Source organism: Ictidomys tridecemlineatus, chromosome 16 (genome assembly GCF_052094955.1).
Source record: "Ictidomys tridecemlineatus isolate mIctTri1 chromosome 16, mIctTri1.hap1, whole genome shotgun sequence".
Taxonomy (NCBI): domain Eukaryota; kingdom Metazoa; phylum Chordata; class Mammalia; order Rodentia; family Sciuridae; genus Ictidomys; species Ictidomys tridecemlineatus.
In genome coordinates, this window is record NC_135492.1 from 26,602,125 (window position 1) to 26,625,838 (window position 23,714).

The 23,714-nt window shown below is 36.2% G+C and overlaps 1 protein-coding gene across 1 annotated transcript in view; it reads left to right on the top strand.

Annotated features, from left to right (window-relative positions):
* Positions 1–1,521: 1,521 nt before the first annotated feature.
* The window catches only part of LOC144371507 (uncharacterized), a 38,833-nt gene continuing 16,640 nt past the window's right edge, over positions 1,522–23,714 (top strand). Inside the window, 1 exon segment of the mRNA XM_078033824.1 lies at positions 1,522–1,585. Within this exon segment, the coding sequence (XP_077889950.1) occupies positions 1,583–1,585 (3 nt within the window). The 5' untranslated portion in view covers positions 1,522–1,582.

Genomic DNA, 23,714 nt, shown 5'->3' on the forward strand with positions numbered 1-23,714 from the left:
CACTGGAGGGGGACTTCCTCCTGGCAAAGTGAGGTCAGTCTGTGCAATAGAGTGACATGTGTCAAGGGGGCAAGTGAGTGTGAGCTCACAGACAAGTTATAAGACCACAGATGCCTGAAGCTTAAATCCTACAGATAATACTGAATCCTAGATACAAGTTCCTCTATCCATGCATGCCTATGATTACCCTTTCTATAAAATCTCAAATTCCTTCTCAGCATCTGAAGACAGGGTAAGGACAGGGTTTCCTTGTCTTCCTGGTGTAGCTGCACTGGTCAAAGTTTCTTTCCTGCTTTGCATTATAACCTTTTCTGTTTGGTTTTGGGTGAACACCTGACCAGACCTGTGGGGTCATCAGAGTCACATCTCTGCAGAATGCTTCCTAACAGTCGAAGTAGAACATCTACACTAAGCCCAAAGCACCCATTTTATTTCCATGGCACATTGCTGCCCTAGAGGATCGCCCTACTTCCTCCCCCACCTTTTCTGCTGGAAATGGAACCTTGAGCATCAGAGCAAACCTCAATTGCTTCCTTTCATAGATCAGGAGCCTCCTCAAAGCAACAGAGGCCAGGAGGTGAGAAGAATTACTAAATAGTTTTCATTTTTAGATATTATATATGGGTCATATATATGGTATCTTTAAATAGTGTTTTAAATTTTTGAGACCCGTGTCTTTCTAAGTCACTTGAGGTTGCGCATCAGCTGGGGGAAAATATATATATATTTTATAGATATATTATATATATAATATATATTATATATAAAATATATATTTTATATATATATAAAATATAAATATATTATACAAAATACCTGTTTTATATATAGAATATTATATAAAATACTTATTTTATATATAAAATATATAATATGTACTATATATTTTATAAAAAATATATATAATATATATTTTATATATACAAAATATATATTAAATATATATATTATATATATAATATATAATAAAATATCGTTCTTTTTTTTTAAGGTACTGGGGAATGAACCCAATGGAGCTTGACCCCGTCCTCTGAGCTCCATCCCCACCTTTTCATTTTATTTTAAGACTGGGTCTCACTGTTTGCAGATGCTGACCTGACCTTAGGCTCCTTCAGCCTCATCCTCCTGGAGAAGCTGTGCTTTGTTTTTGTGTTGAGGTTAAACCCAGGGCCTCGTCATGCTCAGAAAGCACTCGATGGCTGAAGCCTAGCTCAGCAGCAGGTGTCACCTCTGTCCCAGAGCCTAAGCCAAAGCTTCCCACCTGGATTCCTTCTCAGCACAGCCCGGAAGCTCCTCCTGAAAGGGGCTGGGGCCAAGAATCTGTCACTCTACCTAATTTCAGCCAGTGATTGGATGATGTTAGCTGTCAGTCACGATCCAGAGGCGGGCCTGGAGGCCATACATCCGGGTTGTTGGGGGGGGAACTGTCCCATCAGTGCGCAGAGGCAGGGGAAGGGCGGGCTTCCGCAACCTCCCGGCTTTTCTTCCTCACCGAGTGGGCTACTCCTGCGACCCAGGTGACTCTGCGCTGCGCGTGTTCCCGGAGATCTTGGGTGCCCAGAGGTCACCAGAGAAGCCAAAAATGGTGAGTTCGCTGAAGGTTGGCGGTCAGCACCTGCCTCGGGGCGGCGCGCATGAGCTGCCGAGTGCCCCGGAGTCCCCGCTGTCGGGTGGCCCTTGGCTCCGTCCCCTGGTTCCCTGGGTTTTGAAGGGTGGCTCAGGTTCCAGGTGTCCCCTTTGATCCCTACCGGTGGCCCGCACTTACTTTTCCCAACGTGTAGGAAGCAGGGCCACAAATGCACCTTCCTTCTCCCAGTGGAGCTCAACCCAGTGGAGGTCCTCCAAATTGCAGGCGCCTCTTGCCTTCTAAAATGCCACCTTCCCTCCACCTCACAGCTCAGCCAGACATTCTTCTTCCCACTCGTTTCAAATGGACACCTTCTGGTAATTGTCATTATCGCTTAGTGAAATATTGGAAAGAATCAATCAATCTCCCTTCTCCTCTCCCTTTCCCTTCCCTTCCCTCCTCCCTTCCTCCCTCCCTCCCTCTCTCCCTTCCTCCCTCTCTTCCTCCTTCCCTTCCTCCCTCCCTTCGTCCCTTCCTCCCTTCCCCGTGTTTTGGAATCTAGGCTGGCCTCCAACTTGTGACCCTCCTGCTTCAGCCTCCCACGTATCTGGGATTACAGCCCTGTGCCAATTTCCCTGGCAAGAAGAACACTTTTGAAAGCATTTGTTTTCTATTTGTGAATATTATCCTTGAGGGGAAAGAATGCTCACTTAACATTTCCTTGTGTTTGGTCAAAATAACTGCTTTAAAGGGAATAAGGAAAAGAGGTTGTTTATAGATCCCAGGGATATAGAATTCTGGGCTACATCACTAGAGTATAACTGCTCCCTTTTCTGATAGTCCATGATGTAGATTCACACCAGTCCTATAGTTCGGTAAGCACACAGGGTAATAATGATGTAGGGACAAAGGAGACATGGCACTGAAGAGAGCTGCAGCCAGTATCAGAGGGCAATGCTTTTGCTGTATTCAATCCATCCATCTCCTGAACCCCAAGTTCAGGTGGTTTCAGAATTTTATACCCAGTATGTAAGGGGAGGGGCTCAGAAGTTCACATTGTAATACCGGGACCCCCCAAAAAACTCTCAGACCACACAGTCTCATTCCAGTTAAGCCTTTATTGCTGGCCAGTGGCAGACACTCTGCTCTCGAAAGAATGAGATGGTCAGGTGGTGCCCCTGCCTTCAATTGGCTCCATATTTAAGCACAAAAACCACAAAAGGGAAGATTGGGGGTTCAGGCAATGTAAGCAATCCTGAAAGTAGTGCTCAGTTAGTCTCCAGTTGGTCCCATAGATCATTCTGTGTTCCTGGGGGAATTTTCATGAACAAAAGAATACAAACGGCCTCAGTCATGAGCTTTTTGAGTGTCATGGCTGAGTTCACAAAGCGGAGTCACCAGTCAAGTTGTCACATCACACACATAAAAACAGGTTTTTCTTTCTCTGTTCTGGCCAAGTTAACCCTTCAAGGACAGCACCTGAGGAGGGGAGAGCTTCTTCTCCCCTTTCTTTCCTCCCCCCACCAGCTGTTACCATGGAGCCCAGTTGGTGACTTGTCTGTGAAGCCCAGGCGACACAAAAATAGGAAGTTTATCTTCACTTTTTTGTGGACACTCTTTTTTTGACAGTCCTAAAATTAACCATGGTGAAGATTTCTGGAGAAACCCATTTAAAATTTTCTGTGAAAAAAGGTATTACCACTATAATAAAGTCTGATTCCTTTACTGTCCTTCCTTCCCAGCTCTTTTCAGTTTGATTTTCAGAATGGATCTGGCTATGGTGCCTAGCCTGAAAGTTGTTATCCTCCTGCCTCAGCTTCCCAATCTGTTGGGATTAAAGGCATCAACAACCCTAGCTACAGAAAATAGTTCATTTTAACCCAGATATTAATTATCATACTAAGGAACATGGATTCAAGTTACCATGAATGATGTGTGTGACCCTGCTTGGAAGAGATTCCATCCATCCATCCTTTCTTTCTTTCTTTCTTTCTTTCTTTCTTTCTTTCTTTCTTTCTTTCTTTCTTTCTTTCTTTCTTCTTTATTTTCTTTCTTTCTTTCATTCTTTTTTCTTTCTTTTTTTTTTCCTTTTTAATATACCAGGGATTGAACCCAGGGGAACTTAAACCCAGAGCCACATTCTCAGCTCTTTTTATATTGTATTTTCAGACATGATGTCACTAAGTTCCTGATGGTCTCACTAAGTTGCTGAGTCTGGCTTTGAATTTAGCAATCCTCAAGATCTATCTTAGCCTCTCAAGCTGCTGGGATTACAGTGGTGTGCCACTGTGCCTGTCTTCCATGAACTTTTATAAAAGAAACTGTGTATCACTGCATTAACCAATTGCATTGGTAGAAACATCAGATTGGGGTACAAAAAAAAATTAAAGAAAATTTCTTCAGTATGTCTGTTATTGCATTGTGAGCTTTGGTAGATTTTGGAGACGTCTGGTAAGGTCAGTGATATATTCTGAGAAGTTTTGAGATTGTGGTCTGATACAGAAATTAAGATGTTTGGCTATTAAAAGGCTTAAAATAGCCCAAGATAATGTTTGATCTCCATGCAGAACCCTGCCTTTCCACCCTCATGGTGGTCTAGTTAGCCAAAGTCAAGTACTCTGAAGGTTCTTTGATGTAGATGCAACTGTATAAAGAACTTGAGTTCACAGCTGTAAAAGTCTTGTGCTTCTCCTTTTATGTTCCTTAGGTGTAGACACCATGTCAGATTTCTTGGGCAGAGGTTCCCTTTGGACACCTCCCAGAGTCCCATTTCCTCAGCCACTATCCTCTCCTGGAGCTGCCACAAAGTGCCCACAGCTGCCCTGAGCCTTGCAGGGTGAATAGAATTTCAGGCCCTGGGTCAGCTCCTCCTAGAGGGCAGCCTGAGGTGTGGGGTGCAGCCTCTCAGGGAAGCTGCTGGGGGCCCTGGGCTGAGTAATCTCCTGGAAAAGGCCTCATCTAAACAGCTACTTCCTGGGACCTTGTTTTCCCCAATCTCTGTTACCATTCCCTGGAGACAGGTGGACAGTCAGCCTGTGGATGCTGGTGCTGAGGAGCAAGGTGAGCAGTGACTCCTGCCCTTTTAGTCTCTCACAATGTGAAAGAGCAAAACCTCTCCCACAGCATAAGGACCACCCACCCCAGTGCAGAGCTGTGCAAACCTGAAAAGCCTTATAGACTGGAGTCATGGTCCAGGTGCCTGGGAGTGTGATCCTGGATGCTTTCTATGAGCAAGACCAGGAAGAAGCATGTCCTGCAGTCAGGGACCTTCTCTGCCCCTTGAGCCTGACACATCTGTGCTCCCTCAGCACCAAAGCTTTCTGTGTATCACTTTGAAATGATGTGCTCACTTATCTGAGGCCCAGGTTTATTTATTCAGAGCCAAATGGGATGGACTATTATTAAAGAGGCAAGAGAGAGGTGGATTAAAGTCCACCATTTTTGTTGTTGTTGTTAAAAATTCCAACTTACAGCCAGGTACAGTGGTGCACACCTGTGATCCTTCCTGCTCCAGAGGCTGAGACAGGAGTGTTGCAAATTTGAGGACAGCCTTAGCAACTTAGCCGGACCTTATGCAACCTGGTGAGACGACGTCTCAAAATAAAATATAAAAATGACTGGGGATGTGGCTCAGTAGTAAAATAACTCTGGGTTTAATCTTGGGGGCATCAAAGAAAAAAGAAAAAAAGAAAAAAAAAACATCTAATTATCTAATTACCTTTTGCTACCCCTGAGTATGTGTAGAAAGTTTGTAAGATTCAGATTTGTCTTTTCAGTGGTTTCAAATTGAAATCCAACCCTAGATTCCAAAATACCACGTAAGATACAGAGAAACTCTGTCTTGCATTATTCCTGCAGAATTTCAGTCCAATTCTACAAAAAATAGTGGTGGATAAATTTATGAATGTGATTTCATGAAAACTAGTATCTGTCCTTCACAAGGTGATGATTTTGACCAAGGATGACAGTTTTTCACTGTTGTTGTCTGGACTTGGCAGGTTCATGTTAACTGTGTGTTTTTTTTGTTATCAGGAATGGAACCCAGAGGTGCTTAACCACCAGCCCCTTTTAAATTCTTTGTTTTGAGACAGAGTCTTGCTATATCGCCTAGGGCCCCAGACTCCTGAACTGCTGGGGTTACAGGTGTGCACCATCACACCCATCTTCATTGTAAATTTTAAGGACAATTTTGGCAATACCTTGAATACCCAACTGTAATCATTTAATCACTGAATATCAGTGAAGGAGTAAATGACACCTGTTTTCTGCAAAGGAGAGACCCATGTGTCTAAATAAGGGTGTTGATCCCCTCATCATGTCACCTAATTCCTGTTTCCTCCAAAATGCCTCCTCATAGGGCCACCCCTTTGGGAGCTAGCCTTTTAGCTTATGAAACTTGGGAGTAACATAAATGCTCTCTCTATTCTCTCTGTCATGTACAACATTTTGGCTGGTCTTAGATACAGTTTACTATTTCCAGTTTTTTGAAAAGTATTTTTTCTTGTTGCTGTAGTTGGACACAATACCTATTTATTTATTTTTATATGGTGCTGAGGATCAAACCTAGGGCCTCTCATGTGCTAGGCAAGCACTCTACTGCTGAGCCAGAATCCCAACCCTATTATTTCCAATTTTAGATATAGTTTTTCTTAAAGTTCACCTCCAAAATACAGTAAACCATACCCTAAAGTTCACAGAATTTACTGAAAAGCTCAGTGTTTTTTCAGAGAGTTTAGATCATGGAAACATTCAGTCTTCTTTGTGAGAAAGTGTAGTGTTTTTCCACTGATTTGTTGTGTTTTTATGCTTCTAATTGTGTACCTTCTGTATCATAATCATTTTTATCTCTCATTACATGTATTTTACCAAGCTACTCTCCAGCCCAAGAGAATTAGTATTGTAGACTGTTGTTTGTTTATTTATTAGCTTACTTATTGAGTGCTGGGAATTTATGCCATGGACATGCTCATGCTTAGTTATCTTCCAGAAATAAATTTCAATTTGTGAGCAACTTTCTGGAGGTGGGCAAGTGTTTTGCTGTGGAATTAACCTACAGGCACATGACCACTGAGCACATCCTCAGCTCTTCTTCTTATTTATTTTTTCTTTTTTTTTTCAATATTTTGTATAGTTGTAGATGGATAGAATACCTTTATTTTATTTATTTTTCTGTGCTGAGGATCATACCCAGTGCCTCACACATGTTAGCAAGTGTTCTGCCAGTCAGCTACAGTCCCAGGCCCCCTTTTTATTTCTGATGAAGTCCAATCTCACTAAATTTCTGAGTGTCTTGCTATGTTGCTGTGACAGGCTTCAAACTTTTGCCATTTCCCTGCCTTGACCTCCCTAGTGGCTAAAATTACAGGTGCACACCACTACACTAGCAGTTGGAATGAGTTTTGAAGACTTATCATCCAGTTTCTTTCCAGATGAAAATAGTATTGAAAATCAGTTTTCTTCTTTTGTTCATACTTTTGAAATTTTTAACTATGACTCTTCCTCTTTGCTTTATTTTTTGTATTATTATGAAAAAGGTATTTAGCATATAATATTGTTTCTTATATATATATTTTTAAAACTTCATGGCTTGGTAGTTTATTTACTTCTTTATTAGATAAACTTTGTTTTTATGAGCAATTTTAGGCTTACATAGTTCATTAGTCAGTGTTCTCTAGAGGAAAAGTATCAAGAGGAAGTATGATTATCAAAGGTGATTCATTAGATTGGCCTACTTGACCCGAAGGTGGATGTCCACAGTGGCCATCTGCAGCCTGGAGAGCTTGAGAAGTAGTAGCTGCAGAGTCCCAGAGGCTGAAGCCTCAGAACAAGGGGGTTCAATTGTGCTGCCTTAGTCCAGACCAAAGATTCTGGAAACTCACTAGAGAATCAATGGCAGAGTCCACTTTGGGAGAGTGAAGAATTTTGTCCCACCCAAGACACTGTTCTATTGGATGGTGCTGCCTAGCTTAAGGACGTCTTTCAGTTTGGCTCACTATCCCATATGCCAATCATTTGTAGACATACCCTCAAGCTCATTAATCATCGGCATGTTTTAATCCAATCAAGATGACAATTAAATGTGCCATTACACATAGTATCAAATACCCCTTCTCTCCAGCTGATAGTCTCCACTGTTTTCAACATATTGCATTGGTGTAGGGTGTTTGTTAGTTATTAAACCAGTGTTGAACATTTGATAAAGAGAATGGATGAAGCAACATGTTAGGATAAGCCAAAGTTCATCCTTTACCTTAGGGCTCCTCGTCTGTGTGATGTGATTGTGTGTGTCACATCATATACAAGATAATGTCATACAGAAGAGTTTCACTGCTCTGGGAATCCAGTGTTCCACCCATTCATCACTCCTCATTCTTTCCTCCCTCTCTGCTCTGCTAGTGCATCTATAATATTGTCTTTTCCAGAATGTTCTTGACTTGGAATCTTAGTGCACTTGGCCATTTCAAACTGGCTTCTCTCACTTTCCAGTCTGCCTTTAAGAGTGCTGTATCTTTCCAGGCTGCAGAGCTCATTTTCTGGGTGATGCACTTTGGTGTGGTTAAACTTCAGCTTGTCCACTCAGTTTTGAAAAGTGTATCTTCCTTGCATCTAGTTTTGGGCAGTTCTGGAAATGGCTGCTGTAGTCACTGCAGTGAGGGTTCCTGTGCCCATAATTTTCACATCATTTGCATAGACACCTGGAGAGTGATGACTTAATTGTACATTTTTTTTGCATTTATGATTAATTTTTGCATTTATGATTATAAGCATCATTCATAGTCTTCTTTTTAATATTTTTCTTTCTTTATTTAATTTGGATAATATGATAACTTATGCCTCAGAAAGACCTAGGAGTTGTTAACTCAGCTTCTATGTTCTGGAAAAAAAGTAGAAAATTGGTGAAAGAGCCTTGCCTTGCCTTTTGGGGAAGTAATTAGTTACTGAGTCTGTTTTTCTCAGCAGCCATGGGCTCATCTATTTTGTGTATTTCCCCTTGTGTGTAAGTTGTAGGAGATTGTCTCTCTTAAAGAAATGGTCCAGTTTCTGCAAGTTGTCTAATTTGTGTCAAGCACATTTGAAATAATCTTGAAGTCCCAATGCATTGTTGATGATTACACTTTTAAATCTGTTAGTAGGTTTTCAGTCCTTGTTGTTTCTTTCTTTAATATTATTATATATTTTACACTTTTTGTTTTTTTCTTTTTATGTGGCAGTGAGGGTTGAACCCAGTTTCTCCCAAGCACTAGGCAAGCCACAACCCCAGTCCCTGTCCTCTGTATTCTTAGCCTTTTGACAGTTAATCATTGATGCTGATGTTCATGAAGAACTTGATTTTGCAGACTGTGGATTTCCTGATTGTGGTTTCTTCCACACTTTTTCTGTTACCTACCTGTGGTTAATTTACGTTTACCTTGCTCTTCTTTCTCTGGTTTTCTGAAGTTGCAGTATCATTGGTTGCTTTTAGCTCTTCTTTTCTGAAATGTGTGTTGAATGACTTAGATACCAATACAGCGCCACCTCTGGTGTTCTCTGTGAATTTCCTATGATGGACTCATAAATGCAAGGGTAAATTCAGTGTACATGAGTTGTATGTACAAGGTAATGATAACAGCATGAGTTGTATAAACAAGGTAATGATAACACCTGAAAGATGAAGAAAGTAGTAATTGAGGTGATACAGAACTCTATAATTATGGGGAATAATATTAAAAATTTAATAAAAATAGATACTGTTATATCACTTTGGATATGCCTCTTTCCTCTGCTGTTCATCTGAATTTGATTCTCTCAAATAAGCTTAGGTGGGTAAAGTGCTTTCTGAATTTTTGTTCTCTTTTGTTTTCAAGATTTTGTCAGTAATTAATATGTTACCACAATGTGTCCATTAGAAACAGCTCATATAGAAGAAAACAGAGTAAAACCTCAAAATGAAAACGGTTACTGCAAATTATAAAGTAACAGTGAAAATTTTAAAAAGTCACAGTATATTCACATAAATGTAAGTGGATCCCATTATGAAAACTCAGCGCTTTTTTTTAACAGTAATAAGTTACATTTTTATTTCCCTATTTTACAGGCTTTAATTTTGGCTGCTTTATGAATTCCATAAATTATTTATCTTTTTATTCCTAAAAAGCACATGTGAACTTTAAATTAACTTTATAAATATTTTTAGGGTGTAATTCTTTATCATTTAGTATATTCACATGTTTACCATCCCCAGCATTTAGTTTCAAAAACTATTTTAGATGAAAAGAAATTAGTGCCCACTAGCAGTTTTTCCTTTTTTTTTTTTTTTCACATAGGTCTAGGCAATGACTTATATGTGTTTTGGATTCATGAATTTACTTGTGCAAAAAATTAAATATAATATTAATTGTAAATCACATTACAGTTTCTCTGCTTACTTTCAATTAGCTAAAGGTTTCCATGTACACATTCATTGTAACATTTAGTGCTCTCATGAATCCTACTTGCTCAATATGGCTGGGATAATAACTCAGAGGTAGAGTGCTTTCCTAGCCTGTGTGAGGCCCAGAGTTCAATTTCTAGCAACACAAATATAATATTCCTGAGTAACAGTCTACTGTGAGGATTTACATGTTTCCATTTATCTATTTACCTTGCATTGATTTTACATATTGGTTCTTATGTGTAGTTCAGCAATAAATATTCCTATATGAATGACAGTCTCAATACATTTCCAGTTACTTTTGGTATATTTCAGAAATGAATGCTTCTTCATCTAGTAATTCTTTATTTTACCAAGAAGTCATCAATATAATTTTACTTTTGTATCAGAAAGGCATGGAATTTTCAATTTTCTGCATATTTACATTTTATTCTTTTCCAAATTGTTTTATTTTAGGGTATTTTTGCAAATATTTATAATTTTTGTTTACTTAATATAAAACGGTTGCTTTGGATAGGCAAAAGAAATAAAAAATTAATGTCAAAATAAACACATAGTTGTTCATTCAAAGGTAAAACAAAGACATATTAGAACTGTGGTAGCAGTTCTATGTACTCTGTACTATATACTATGTACTATGAAGTCATCTAGATTTTAGGAATTATCATTGACTTAACAGCTTAAAAATTTTGGGGTCTCTGGAATGTATAACATTTTTTTTCAATGGTTTACTCCCTTATTGTTGGGTAATTATGAAGGATGCATTTTGTCACTGGAGTATGAAAGCCTCAAAAGGTAATTATTTGGGCTCTGGGCTCAATCAGCCTCTCAATCAGGAGGAATGACTACTCTCTAGCCATGTCTAAAAACTTGGAAAAGATAGTTCTTTGAAAACAAAAAGAAAAACTTGATAATTATGTCTTCACTTTCACAGTGAGGTTATTTTTTGTACAGTGGTTCTTTCAAATCCAAAAAAAAATAAAAAATTTCTTATTTTTTATTTTTACTTTGGAAGCATAATGAAGATTTCACAGCTGAATCTGATTTATAAATATGTAATTTTTTTCTTCTTATTTTTTAATAGCTTTAATTCTTATATTCTAGTGTAAAACATATTTTATGTTAAATATTGTACATAATCTCATGTAAAATCCAATAACATTACTTAAAATATAAACATGCATTTTTATCAATCTACATTAAAGAAGAACCTACTTTTTCTCCATTTAATTTTTCTGACACAATTGTCAAAATTAAATTGACCAGAGTTATGGAGTTTACTTATAGACTTCTAGTTTTCTTCTATTGTTGTGTTGTTCAAACTTATTTGTGTATATACTACCTTAATATTTAAATAACTATAATGATTAAGGTAATAGGATATGTCAATGTCAGTAAGATATAATATGTAATGACAGAACTTTTTTACTTAATTTTATGAGACATTAATAGGAACAACTAGTGAAAAAAATTGAAGCAGAACATTTTTAGAAAAAAAAGAAAACACTTTTTTTTTAACCTTGGATTGAACCAGAGGCACTTCACCACTAATCCACATCCTCATACCTTTTCATATTTATTTAGAGACAGAACCCCTAAAAGTTGCTTAGAGCCTCACTAAGTTGCTGATGCTATCTTTAAATTTCTTATTTTTCTACCTCTACCTCTTGAGACACTGGGATTTTAGATAAGTGCCACTATGTTTTGTTAGTTTTTGTATTTTATAAAGATAAAATATTGTTAACTTGCATTATTGAAAATCATTCTCAGTTATTAACAGAAGTGTTAATAATCAGATAACTTTAGGATAAATGTGGCCTCTTTAGGTAATAGCTGGAACAGAATTTTTATCTTTATACCACAGATTACTCTTGACAGAGGGGGGGCTTTGCGTAACTCAGGTTTCTTTTACAATTGATTTTTATTTAAATTATTATTTGTTTTCTATTCATTTATATTTATTTTTTTACTCTAACTCATATATGGTTTTATCTTATGATATTTAAAATAATTCTTGCAATTAAATTTAAAATAGTGCTCTACCAATGCATATATATCATAATCATGGAATGCATTTCCCAATTATGTCTATTTGAAATCCTTTTGTATTGACACAAGTTCCATTTAGCTTTATGTTCTCATATAGAAAGGCACAGATAATAATCTCATCAGGGAATTCTAGTGTATTCTGTGGTATCTTGTTTAAAAGTGCTGTGTTCTTCTACACTATTTCATGGGTTTTTAAATTTTCATTTTTAGCACTTTTGGGACACAGATGATGTATTGTTTTTCTAAAATTTCCATAGAATATTTTAATGCCATGCCTGTGGGATGCATTGTAGCATTTTCATATTTCTAACATGGTAAGAATATATTGTTGATTACTGATTTTTTTTTAAATTGAGACATCAGCCATTACTCAAAATTATTGCAAGTTCTTATTAGAAGGCCCAGAAGAACACTCTTGAGTATATTGTCCCCACTGGTGATGTACACAATATGGATACAGATTCTGCTCTTTTTGGTATGTCTCTGTCCAAAACCTCAGAGAGTAAGCAAATTTGCATGTAGTATGTGGTTTAGTGGAAATCTTTGGGATTTGGAGTCATGCATAGTTGATTCTGAATTCTACCTGGTCTGCTTAATAGCTGTGGATATACAAACACATTTTTTCCTTCAAATCATTATATAAGCTTCATGTATAAAATAGGGTTGAATGATATAGAGTGCTTGATATAAGCAATTCTTCCTTATTTTCTGCCTTTATAAAGTATGTATTGTGTTTTTCATCTTCACCTCTTAAAATGCAGAATCTCTTCCTAAGATTATCTAATATTTCTTTCTTTTTTTTTCTGTCTTTTTTTTATTGGAGTGGGGGTGGAGTACTGGGAATTGATTTCAGTGGCACTTGGCTATTGAGCCACATCCCCAGCCCTATTTTGTATTTTATTATAGACAGGGTCTCAATGAGTTTCTTAGTTTCTCAACATTGCTGAGGCTCAGTTTAAAGAATGTTTTTAAGAATTCTCCTGCCAAAGTCTCCTGAGACACTTGAATTTTGTTCAGGCATCCACCACTGTTATTTGCATTTTTTTTATTTATTGTGGCTCATAGGAACCAGTAAAGATGAAAGTGAGTAGTATAGTACCTACACTCAGAAGATCTTGATTTCTTTTGATTTTACTTTTCAAATCCTGTTGTGTCCAAAATAACAAGCCTACATTAGTGGAGGAATTATCAAAGCAGAGAATCAAGGTACTGCTGTGAGGATGATAGCTAACCCCCTGAAGTTCACCAGCCATTAGCTAACTTTTTCTACCAGAAAAACCCAGATAAGCCCAGCTTGAATTAATAAAGCAGCCCAATCAAAATCTAATAAGCTTTAGAGTGAATCATTCACCATTTATAATTGGAAACCAAAATTCTGTCACATACTTGGAGAAAATTCTGTGGAAAACAGCAGTTGCCTTATTGGTACTGTTTTCCTTTTTCCCTATGTTAAGTCTGGACCATTATTGAGGTGCTGTTAGCTAATGCAGACATGTATACATCAGATTGATGCAAAAACTGTCACAATACCTCATACAAACTGAGGAAACAATATCACAGCCTAGGTAGGCATTAGGTCAAAGGCTAAGTTACAAAATAAGATGTTTGTCTTTAATATATTTAAGTTTTAGAGTCAAGGCTGTGAAAGGATATACCAAAATTAGACATCCAACTTTTGGAACTCTCTGTTATGCTATCTGACATCTGGAATGGGAATGAGTCTGTGTCCAGCATCAAATAGAAAAAACAATCATTATCTTTTATACCTTGTCTTTTGGTCTTACTTCTCTTTCTGAGGGCAGTACCACTACTGCTGTTTTGTTTTGTGGAAAAGCATATTAGAAAGTGTATTCTCATATCTTTTGTATGGAATGCAGGGGTCCAGGCACTTTGACTCCCCATGGACAGGGAAGCCATATTCTCAAAATGGATTGTGATCATTATGAATTAAGTTGTGCTAGAGCATTAAAATTGAGGGAGTTGTGAGGATGGAGTTCTAAATACATATATCTTCTTTATTAGTAATTTTATATTTGTCTCATAATAAGAATGCTCTAGATATATTCAGTTTTGTGATTAAAATAAATTTCAATTATGTCTTTTTAATATTTTATATACTAAAATAGTTAAATCTACACCTGTGCCTAACATATTATTTGTAGTTGGAGATTAGGGGAGTGCTTCTCAGATGAGAGCTCTAACTGTCTTTTTAGAAATTAGATCAAGAGACTTTAATTAAAAAAAAATATTGCCCATTATATAGTTTTTAGTAATTAACAATATGTATGCATTTAATTCATACATTGATATTATCCTATATAAAAGGCTTAATGTAAATATCCTATTGCCAGGCTAGACTCCATAACTTTTGGATAAACTTGCGTTTTAAAAAAGCTGCTGTCTATACTCAATTATAATCACCTTTTAAAAATGAAGTAAATGCACACAAGAACATGCCTATCTTGACTCATTCTGGCCTCACTCATTCCTGGAGTTTATGGCATCTACTGTTATTAGATAGTAGGCTCAGTGGATTCAGACTAGGAGAGACGCAGTTTCTAATTAGGTGCTCTTGGATGATAATTGTTTAATCCAACATATGATAAGTACAAAAGCTATGACTTACACTATCTGATCGAGTTTTAATTTCTGGAGCTTGTCATTTTTTCAGATTTATTTCTAGGCTTTCTTAACATTGCTCAGGAGACTGAGGTTCTGCTTCCACATAGATAATAAAAAATCTATTGGGAAAATGCAAGTCACCTTGAAAGCCAGGCAATAGTTACTGCACAGGGTATTGAAACCGTATCTGTACACTGGAAATGGAGAAGCACTCTGAAATATTGTGTGGAAATTATCTGGAGAGTAGTTGGATGCCCTGCACCTGAAATAAATCTCCTGAGTGACCCTTCACTTGTCTTTTTTTTTTTCTTTGACTATTGGCAATACTGCTACATGATAGTGGGCATGCAGTCATTTCTTTTACTTACTCATTTTAACTCCTTGAATTTATATACAGAATTAATTTAACCATGTTATATGTTACTTCTGTTTTAAAGAGTTCAAAGAGTTTACATTATTTTCACAAGTGACTTATTTAAACTTACATTTTCACCAACAGAGTGCAAGGGTTTTCTTTTTTTCCATATCCATAGTTTCTTGACTCTTTGGTATTAGATTATTGACAAAACTATTCTCTTTTTTGGGGGGGTAGGCACTTGGGATTTAACTCAGACGTACATTCCCAGCCCTATTTTGTATTTTATTTAGAGACAGCATCTAACTGAGTTGCTTAGTGCCTCACTTTTTCTGAGTCTGGGCATTGAACTCGAGGCCCTCCTGCCTCAACTCTCCAAGCTGCCAGGGTTACAGGCATGTGCAACTGTTACTGGTAATGAAAGCTACTCCAACAACTGTGTTCAGTATACAATTGTCAACTATTTGACTTTCCTATCAAATATTTCAGGGAAGATTGTGGAGTCCAATTTGTCAAGTAACCACAGAGAAAGTGTTTGGAAACCTTCTCTGGGAATTAACAAATATATGTGCTTTATAACCCCTTATCTGAACTACTGCTTGGGATTTTAGAAGCCCATTTAGTTGCTTGCAAATCAATAGTAAACAAATATTTTGTTATCTAGGGGAGATTTGCCTATGATCAGTAAGCTTTATTCCCAGAAGTTGAGCAAATGGAATGGCTTTTTATTTGGGGTCCTCTGCCTAAGCCTCCTACTTTTCTTTCTCTAGAGTGTTTTCTTATATGTGAGGTAACTAGTTTCTTCTATTGAATGGAAGATGTTGAGATATTACATCAGTCAATAAAGAAAACTTTTCCTGCTGGGAAAAATTGGCTGTCATGGAATTTTTAGAGGGGCAAGCTGAAGACTGGAGCTCTTTGTGTGCTAAACACCCATAAATGCATAAACGAAGTTATTTGTGATTTAACTTCTCTGTCCCAATCCCAGGGTATTAAGCCCATAGAAGCCCTTGGAAGAACATAGATAACTATTATTTTTTTCTGTATTCTTAGTGGTATTAATGTGAGGATCCTTCTTCAGCACAAGCAAAATTACGATCTAAAGCACAGAAAACAGTTTAGTGGTAGGGTGTTATATATATGGTCCCAATCTTTCTCTTCTTGGGGTTTCACTAGCTGGTGGTAATTCTGTTCCAATTACATAACACATTGCCAAAGGCTGGACTGATATCCCAGCCTACCCTAGCTTTTTAAGATCATCAAAGGGTAGACATTTTCCAAGTTGTACAGTTTATATAAATCTTTCAACTCATTTTTTTTACTTTGCCTAAAAGGAACTTGAAATATTATATTTCCATTTAAGGTATTCATTAATGGAATGTGAGTCAGGAGGTACTACTTATTTATATTCCCAACACTGCCCTCACTTAATGTATGCCTTTTATCATTGGGCTATTATTGTAATCCTGTGTTTTGCAGATTGTACACAAACTACGCCAGTGAATTTTTCCCTCAAGTTGATCTTTCTTCAGGTTGGCCATATCAACCATTCACATGTGATGTTGTTTTTGAGGTGTTTAGATTTATCTTTACCTTTCAATTTTTATTAAGTATACATAAAGTTTTACATACATACACATTCATCTATGGATTTTTTTTCATTATTGTAAAATAAGTTCTTCTTTAAATTGAGAATTTGGGGGCTGCTGGTTTCATATATAACATATAACATTCCAGATGAATTTTAGAATTTTTTTCTCTAGTCACTTCTCTCATTAAAAGTAAAATATGCTAATATTTTAATGAAGTGATATTGTAGATTTAGGGGAAATTTTGCATCTTGGTAATGATCAGTTTTATCATGTACACAATGATGTGTATGATAAAGTCTTTTATGTCCTTTTGTATATTTTTATTTTCTCAAACTCTACATATTTTTATACATGCATGAATGCAAACTATCATGTATGTGACATCTACATAAAATTATGTGATGACTCACATATTTTTCAAACTGGATATATTATGATGAAAATGGGTTTTGAAAATCATTTTTCTCACTGTATTCCCTTTGCCTTTCTAACAATATTCTTGTTATATCTTTCTCAATGTACATTGCTTTTTCTCCATGTCCTGGATTTCAGCTGTTTGGACCAATACGGTCATACCCATATATGTTATCATGGTTCAGATATGCAGTAATTTTAATAAACATATGCTTCTGCTGGGGAAGAAACATGTATTTCTAATAGCCACTTCTTAAAAGAAATAACAATTTTTACTCTCTCTTTGGTTCCTGAGAATTTACTTGCTCCATGTTTTTACTTATACTATTGAATTTTTGTGCCACAGATATGATTTTAATTGCCATTTTCAAATTTCTAAAGCTATTGACCTATTTTATATTTATTGAACACTATGTTTCCTTTTAAAAAGTGGCTATTGAAGTCTCTTCCCTTTCTTTTATTGGCACTGAGGATTGAATTCAGAGGCACTTAACCCCTGAACAACATCCTAGATTTTAAAAAATATTTTCTATTGATACATTGCCTCACTTGATTGCTTAGTCCCTTACTAAACTTCTGAGACTAGGTTTGGACTCACAATCTCTTTCCTGAGTATCTTGAGCTACTGGGAGTATAAAAATCTGCCACCAATCATAGCTCTTACACTCTCTATTTTGGAGTCTCTGTTTTTGATATTCTTTTTATTTTTATTTTCTATTTTGGTGCCCAGTTTTAAAATCAGGGATTCTTAACTACTGTGCAACATCCCCTAATATTTTTATTTTATTTTTTAAGCTATAGACAGGGTCTCTAATTTGCTTATGGGCTTGGATGTGTTGCTAAGGCTTGGGATCCTTTTGCCTGAGCTTCTGTTACTCCTTTTTCATATGTGAAGCATACATTTTGTCATATGTGAGACAATTAGTTTTTTCCCCAATTTTTTACTTCAGTTTGTACCCTTTATGGTATCATATTATAAATATGATTTGCATTTAAGTATTTTTCTGTTTTGTTATAAAGGTATCATTTAGGGGCTGGGGATGTGGCTCAAGTCATAGCGTGCTCACCTGGCATCCACGGGGTGCTGTGGTTGATCCTCAGCACCACGTAAAAAAAAATAAAATAAAGATGTTGTGTCCTCCAAAAATTGAAAAATAAATATTAAAAAATTCTCTCTCTCTCTCTCAAAAAATAAAGGTGTCACTTAACTTTGAAAATAAAAATAAAACATATTTCTGTCTCTTAATATTATTATTCTTCATGATTAAAAAAAAGTGTGTCATACTACTCAGACACATTCACAGCCATTTCTAAAGTTTATTTTCAGTAAGCATCTCACTAAGATGCTTAAGCTGATCTTAATTTTGCAATATTTCTTTCTTTTTCTTCCAAGTAGCTGGTATTACATTCACCAACTATTATGTACACTGTATAAAGTTCTTTCTTGTAAAAACTTTGGCATAAATCATACTTTTCTTTTATATTAAGGTATATTTTACCAGTGAGTGATTTATTAAGTAATACCAGGAAATGATACAATGGCATTTTTTATGCAGATACTCCATTATTTAAGCAGATTTTTTTGGAAAGTTTATCTTTTTTTTTCTCCTTTATGGTAGTTCTGTTTCTGTTTTATATCATTGTCTAAATGGCCAGAGTCTTTTTAAGTATTCTGTCTTTAGTTCCACAGGGCTAATAACTCACCTCATCATGATATCTATATTGATTGCTATAATGTTAAATCCAATAGTCATATGTAGCACAATGTTTTCATTTATGATGGACTTTATGTACTCTAATGGCTAAATTATAACCTAGGTGTGTAGTGGTATATACCATGTAGAATTATGTAAGTACCCTGCATCATTCATCTTATGGTGCATTTTCTATAATGTATCCACATAATTAAATGAGGCATCATTATACATACCATACATTTTACAAGTATATAATATATAAATATAAAAATTTTACTTATAGAATTTACCAGAGCTCTTTTAATTTTAGTTGTGTTCTCAATGCAACATTTGGAATTACTGATACTTTCTATGCTATATTCACTGTTAATATGTTCAAGTATCACTCCTTTGTTAGTATTTTCCCTATACTCTCTACATATAAAAATTGCCTTTCTCAAAATATTGAGACTGATATTTAGTGAATGAATTCCTACTTTTATTTTGAATTAATCATTTAATAGTGTAATTTCAGGTACTCTAATTTTTTTGTCTTACTTATGCTCTTCCCCACCAACTTTTATGAAATTAATTTGATTATATTTAACAATGCAAATACTTGATCAGCATCACACTCTACCGATCAATGAATTATTACAAGTGGAACATTACTATGTAACTACTATTTCTATTAAGAAATAGAACATTATTGATGCTACATAGAACAGCTTCGTGTTCTCTTGCTTTCACTATACACTCCAGGCACCCTAGTGGTAACTTCAACTTTTTTGTTTCAACTAGTTATTTTAAAGTATTATTCTTTAAACAAACAAACAATCAAAAACAATTGGGACCATTTATTTATTTCATCAATTGTACAAGAAATGAGTAAAATATGTATCTCATTGTGTAGCAAACAAAATCTTACAGCAATTATGACTGAAGCTTTTTTGGTGGACCAAATACTGTTACCGCTGTTGACCGGTGACGAGTCCTTGCTTCCCCGATGTTGAAGAATAACACCAAAGAAGCACGCTGAGGCAAGGTCAGAGTAGAAATTAGAGGTTTCTTAAAAGACAGCAGAAAAGACTTCTTCCGGAGGAAGAAGGGGACCCAAGAAGTTGAATCCATGGAAGTGTGGTTGTTTCCTCTTTTTATAGTTTTGGTGATAGAATGTAGGTTGGAAGGCCTGAGGGGTGGGACACAGGTGGGCTTAATTATCACCTTTTGGGATGGGATTATCACTTCTCTGGGATGGGCTATCTCCAAATCTGTTGGGGGCTATTCATTAATACTTCTTCCAGGTGGACTTTGGCCTATGGCCTTTTAGGGACTTCATTAACATTCCATGAATTGTCCTGTGTTTTCCCGGAGTCATTCCCAGCATGGCCTCCATTTTAGATTTCACTGGATATTAGACCCGATTTACCTAACTACACTGACTACCTAAATTTAAATCTGGCTTCATTTCCCGCTCTAATTTGGGAACTCCTTACTGCTGTAAGGAAAGTGGGCGAAGAATATCTTTCTGGCTTCTTCAGGCTGAAAAGAGACGGTGTGTGGGGCAAGAAGTTTGGAGTTCCCCTTTAAAAATCGGGTCTATCGAGTGGTCCATGATAGGCTGGAGGGCCATTTGAGTGATGGGTGGTCTATAAGAGAAACAAGAATTCATTAGTACTGGAACCATATTTATGTAGCAATAAATCCCATAGTACAGGAATATGCCAATGAGTATCATGGCAAAGACAAAGACTAACAATGTTTAACACCAGGAAGTACCAATAACCAGGAGCTAAGATATTGTTTCCATGATAAAGTTGCTGAGGACATGGCTTCTATCTGAGCATGTAAGTCTTTAAGGATATTTGTCACATTACCAGAAATGTCAGGGATGTAAACACAACATTTAACTTTTAGGGTTATAGTTGTCCTTCCCTTAAGATATAGTTTAATAATTTAATATCATCTGATCTTGCAAAATCCTTTTACTATTATGACCTGTGCCTAATAGAGAAATCTTTAATTCTGTTACTTAGGGCTGGATAACCATACTAGCAAACATTAAGCCTTCCTGTGTAGGTTAGAAATAAATGCCTTAAACTAAAAATTACTCTGGCAGTTCCTTTTGATAGTTATCAGGCATTCCTGTCTGAGATGATAGTTATCAGGTATTCCTGTCTGAAAATCTCTTTTGTAGCCTCCAGTTTACTTATTTTTGGAAGTTACATTTAACTATTATTATTATTAAAATGTCCAGGAATAGCTGTGTTTTGGCTTTGACTGTATTTGCTAAGTGTTTAAGATGAAGCAAGTCAAACTGACTTTGTTTATATCTATAGTTAACAGTCAGCTGAGTTACCCTAGGAGTCCTCGGGAACTTCACAGCAGCTTCTCAGTTCTGCTAGTGCCATTTACGCTAGGATGGGTCCAGGCCTTGCTTGACCCAGGAGTAATAAAAAAGAAGGGTAGCTCAAAATACCCGCAATGGAGCATGAAGAGTTCAGTTATGAGAGGTTACCTGAGTATAAGGGTTGTGGGATGGTTTGAGGAAAAAGAAAAAAAAAAGATTAGGTATGAGTTACTGGAGACAATCTGAGAGAGCTCAGACAGAATAGGTTCAGAAGTAGAGGACCAGCAGATTTAAGTTGGATGAGCAGTGCCTGGAGAGGGATCAATTCGAAGTCTTGAAAGAAAATGAGAGTGACATTTCTGGTAAAGCTCTAAGAGCAGGAAGCCAGGTGTGTGGCATACTTGTTTGATTACAGCATTCTGTTTTTCAGGAATGTCCAAATATGAGGCCACTGGGGTAAGTATCCTGCTGCCACATGTTTTCTGTCTTCTTCCCCATGGGATCAACCTCTTTTCTCATCTAATACACAGTTAGCAATTTCTTCATCCTCCTTAGATCCATTCTTTTAGTCCTTCACCATTTTCTCTTCTTTTTCCAATTTGCTTTTTCATTCATTGTGTCCACATTCAGATTCTTAATTCTCAAGGGTGCCACATTCCTTTTGCTTTACTCTGACATTGTTGTGGGACAGGGCATGGGCTCATGGGAATCTTGGTAACCAGGGCCCTGACTTAGAGAAACTGGACAGTGAAAGATGGCGGCAGAAGCAGTGTATTTTCATGATGAAAACAGGAGTGTCAGTTACCTGTTGGAAAATTCAGAATATTAGGTGCCAAGAGTAGAACTGATTACTCATTTAGGTATACCTATGTAGGCAGTTCCAAATCAATTTTCCACAAGGATTATAATTTCAGTCATTTTTTTTTTTGCCTTTCTAATTCATGTTCTCCTTCCTGATTGGTATGCAATAGTGAATTTGCTTTTTTGTAAACTTGTCTCAATAGTCATGATTTATACTCCTTTTTGTAAATTTACATAATTGTCTAATATTTCCTCTTTAATTAAGTGAATTAGAAATATTTTGACCATAACATTCTCTTTTGTTATGCCTTCTTTTTCTCAAAAATATAAACCACTTTTATTCTGTCATATCAACTTTTTGCTACATATGTACTTTGCAAGTATTTTCTCTCACTTTATATTTTAGCTTGGATACCTGAGTGTTCCTCATCTACAATATTAAAACTTGGCCTTCTCATACAGAAATCCATGAAAATAAACAGGAAAGGGTCTTAAAAATTGAGTAATATAAGTCACTGATATAGTTTCTTTTCCCCAGTATTCAAATAAGTACCATGCACATTCATTGTAAGAGGATGACCAAGGACAGGCAGAAAGTATAAATAGAGTATTAGTTGGAATAATCCAAAGCTTCATGTAATTGAGAGGGTTTCCAGGGTTTCAAAAAAAAAATAAATAAGACTTCCACTCTGTACACAGCTCTGTCTTCTGCTCTGCATCTGGAGACAGTGTATGATGTCACATTTTATCTGTCATAGTCACTTTTGTGCATAATTAACCTGTCTTGCTACATTCTCCTGGATCAGTGTCCCCTCTCTTCCTTCATCCACTGTGCATGAAATTTTATTTTTTGTGATTCTGTCAAATACTCTGTGCAAGAATAAAAATAAGCTCAATGGAGGATCTAACTTCTATGTTGCTGTAGTTCTCAGATTCTATGAGGCTTCAATGTTGTAATTTGTTATCACAGCACCATTCTCTCTCTCTCTCTCTCTCTCTCTCTCTCTCTCTCTCTCTGTGTGTGTGTGTGTGTGTGTGTGTGTGTGTATGTATAGTCTCTCTTTATTCTTTTGAAGGCTGTATCACTACTAGGAGAAGGGAAACATTTGTAACCACAGAAAAAATACCGATAGCCATTTAAAGCTGGAATGATATTCTTCCAGAGTTTCTAAAGGAGTGTGTCTTTGCTAATATTTATTATAATCCTCTGTCCTGATAATAAAAACATCCATAACTATAAATGAATGTTTTTATTATTTTAAGCTGTTATATTTGTGATTATTTCCTTTAGTTGCAATAGGAATCTGGATTTTTTTGCAAATTTAATTGACAATGTAGCCAAAGTGAATCCTCCTAAAGTGGTAGGTGTCAAATATAAATACTGGTTGTCCAGGTTGTTTACATATATTTGCAAGTTTAATTGAAAGGTGCCTAGCATATTTTCAGAAACAGAATGAGCTTGGTAAGGCAAATTCGTCAGTATTTCATTTATTTATTTATTTATTTATTTATTTATTTATTTATTTATTATCTTACCTGCTGCTTACTGCAGATGTGACTGTATCTTTTATATAACTTCTCATTTATAAAATATTTTGTTCTGAAATACTTTTTAATATATTTTATTTTTTGCAGTGTTCAAAAGTGTAGGGCTGATTCTGACAAACTTCCTAAAAATATGTTTTTATTTTTAAAAATTGGAGGAATTATTTATTGCTTCTGTCATCTACTTAATTGAGAATAGAAAATTTACTGATTAATGTTTCTTTCACTTCTTTCATTGAGTGGATGTATTTGTGTCTCTTTGGTGGTCTTTTTTTTTTTTTTTGGTTTGTTTGTTTCTGAATTGTAGATTTTTGAGATTCAAACCAACATTTT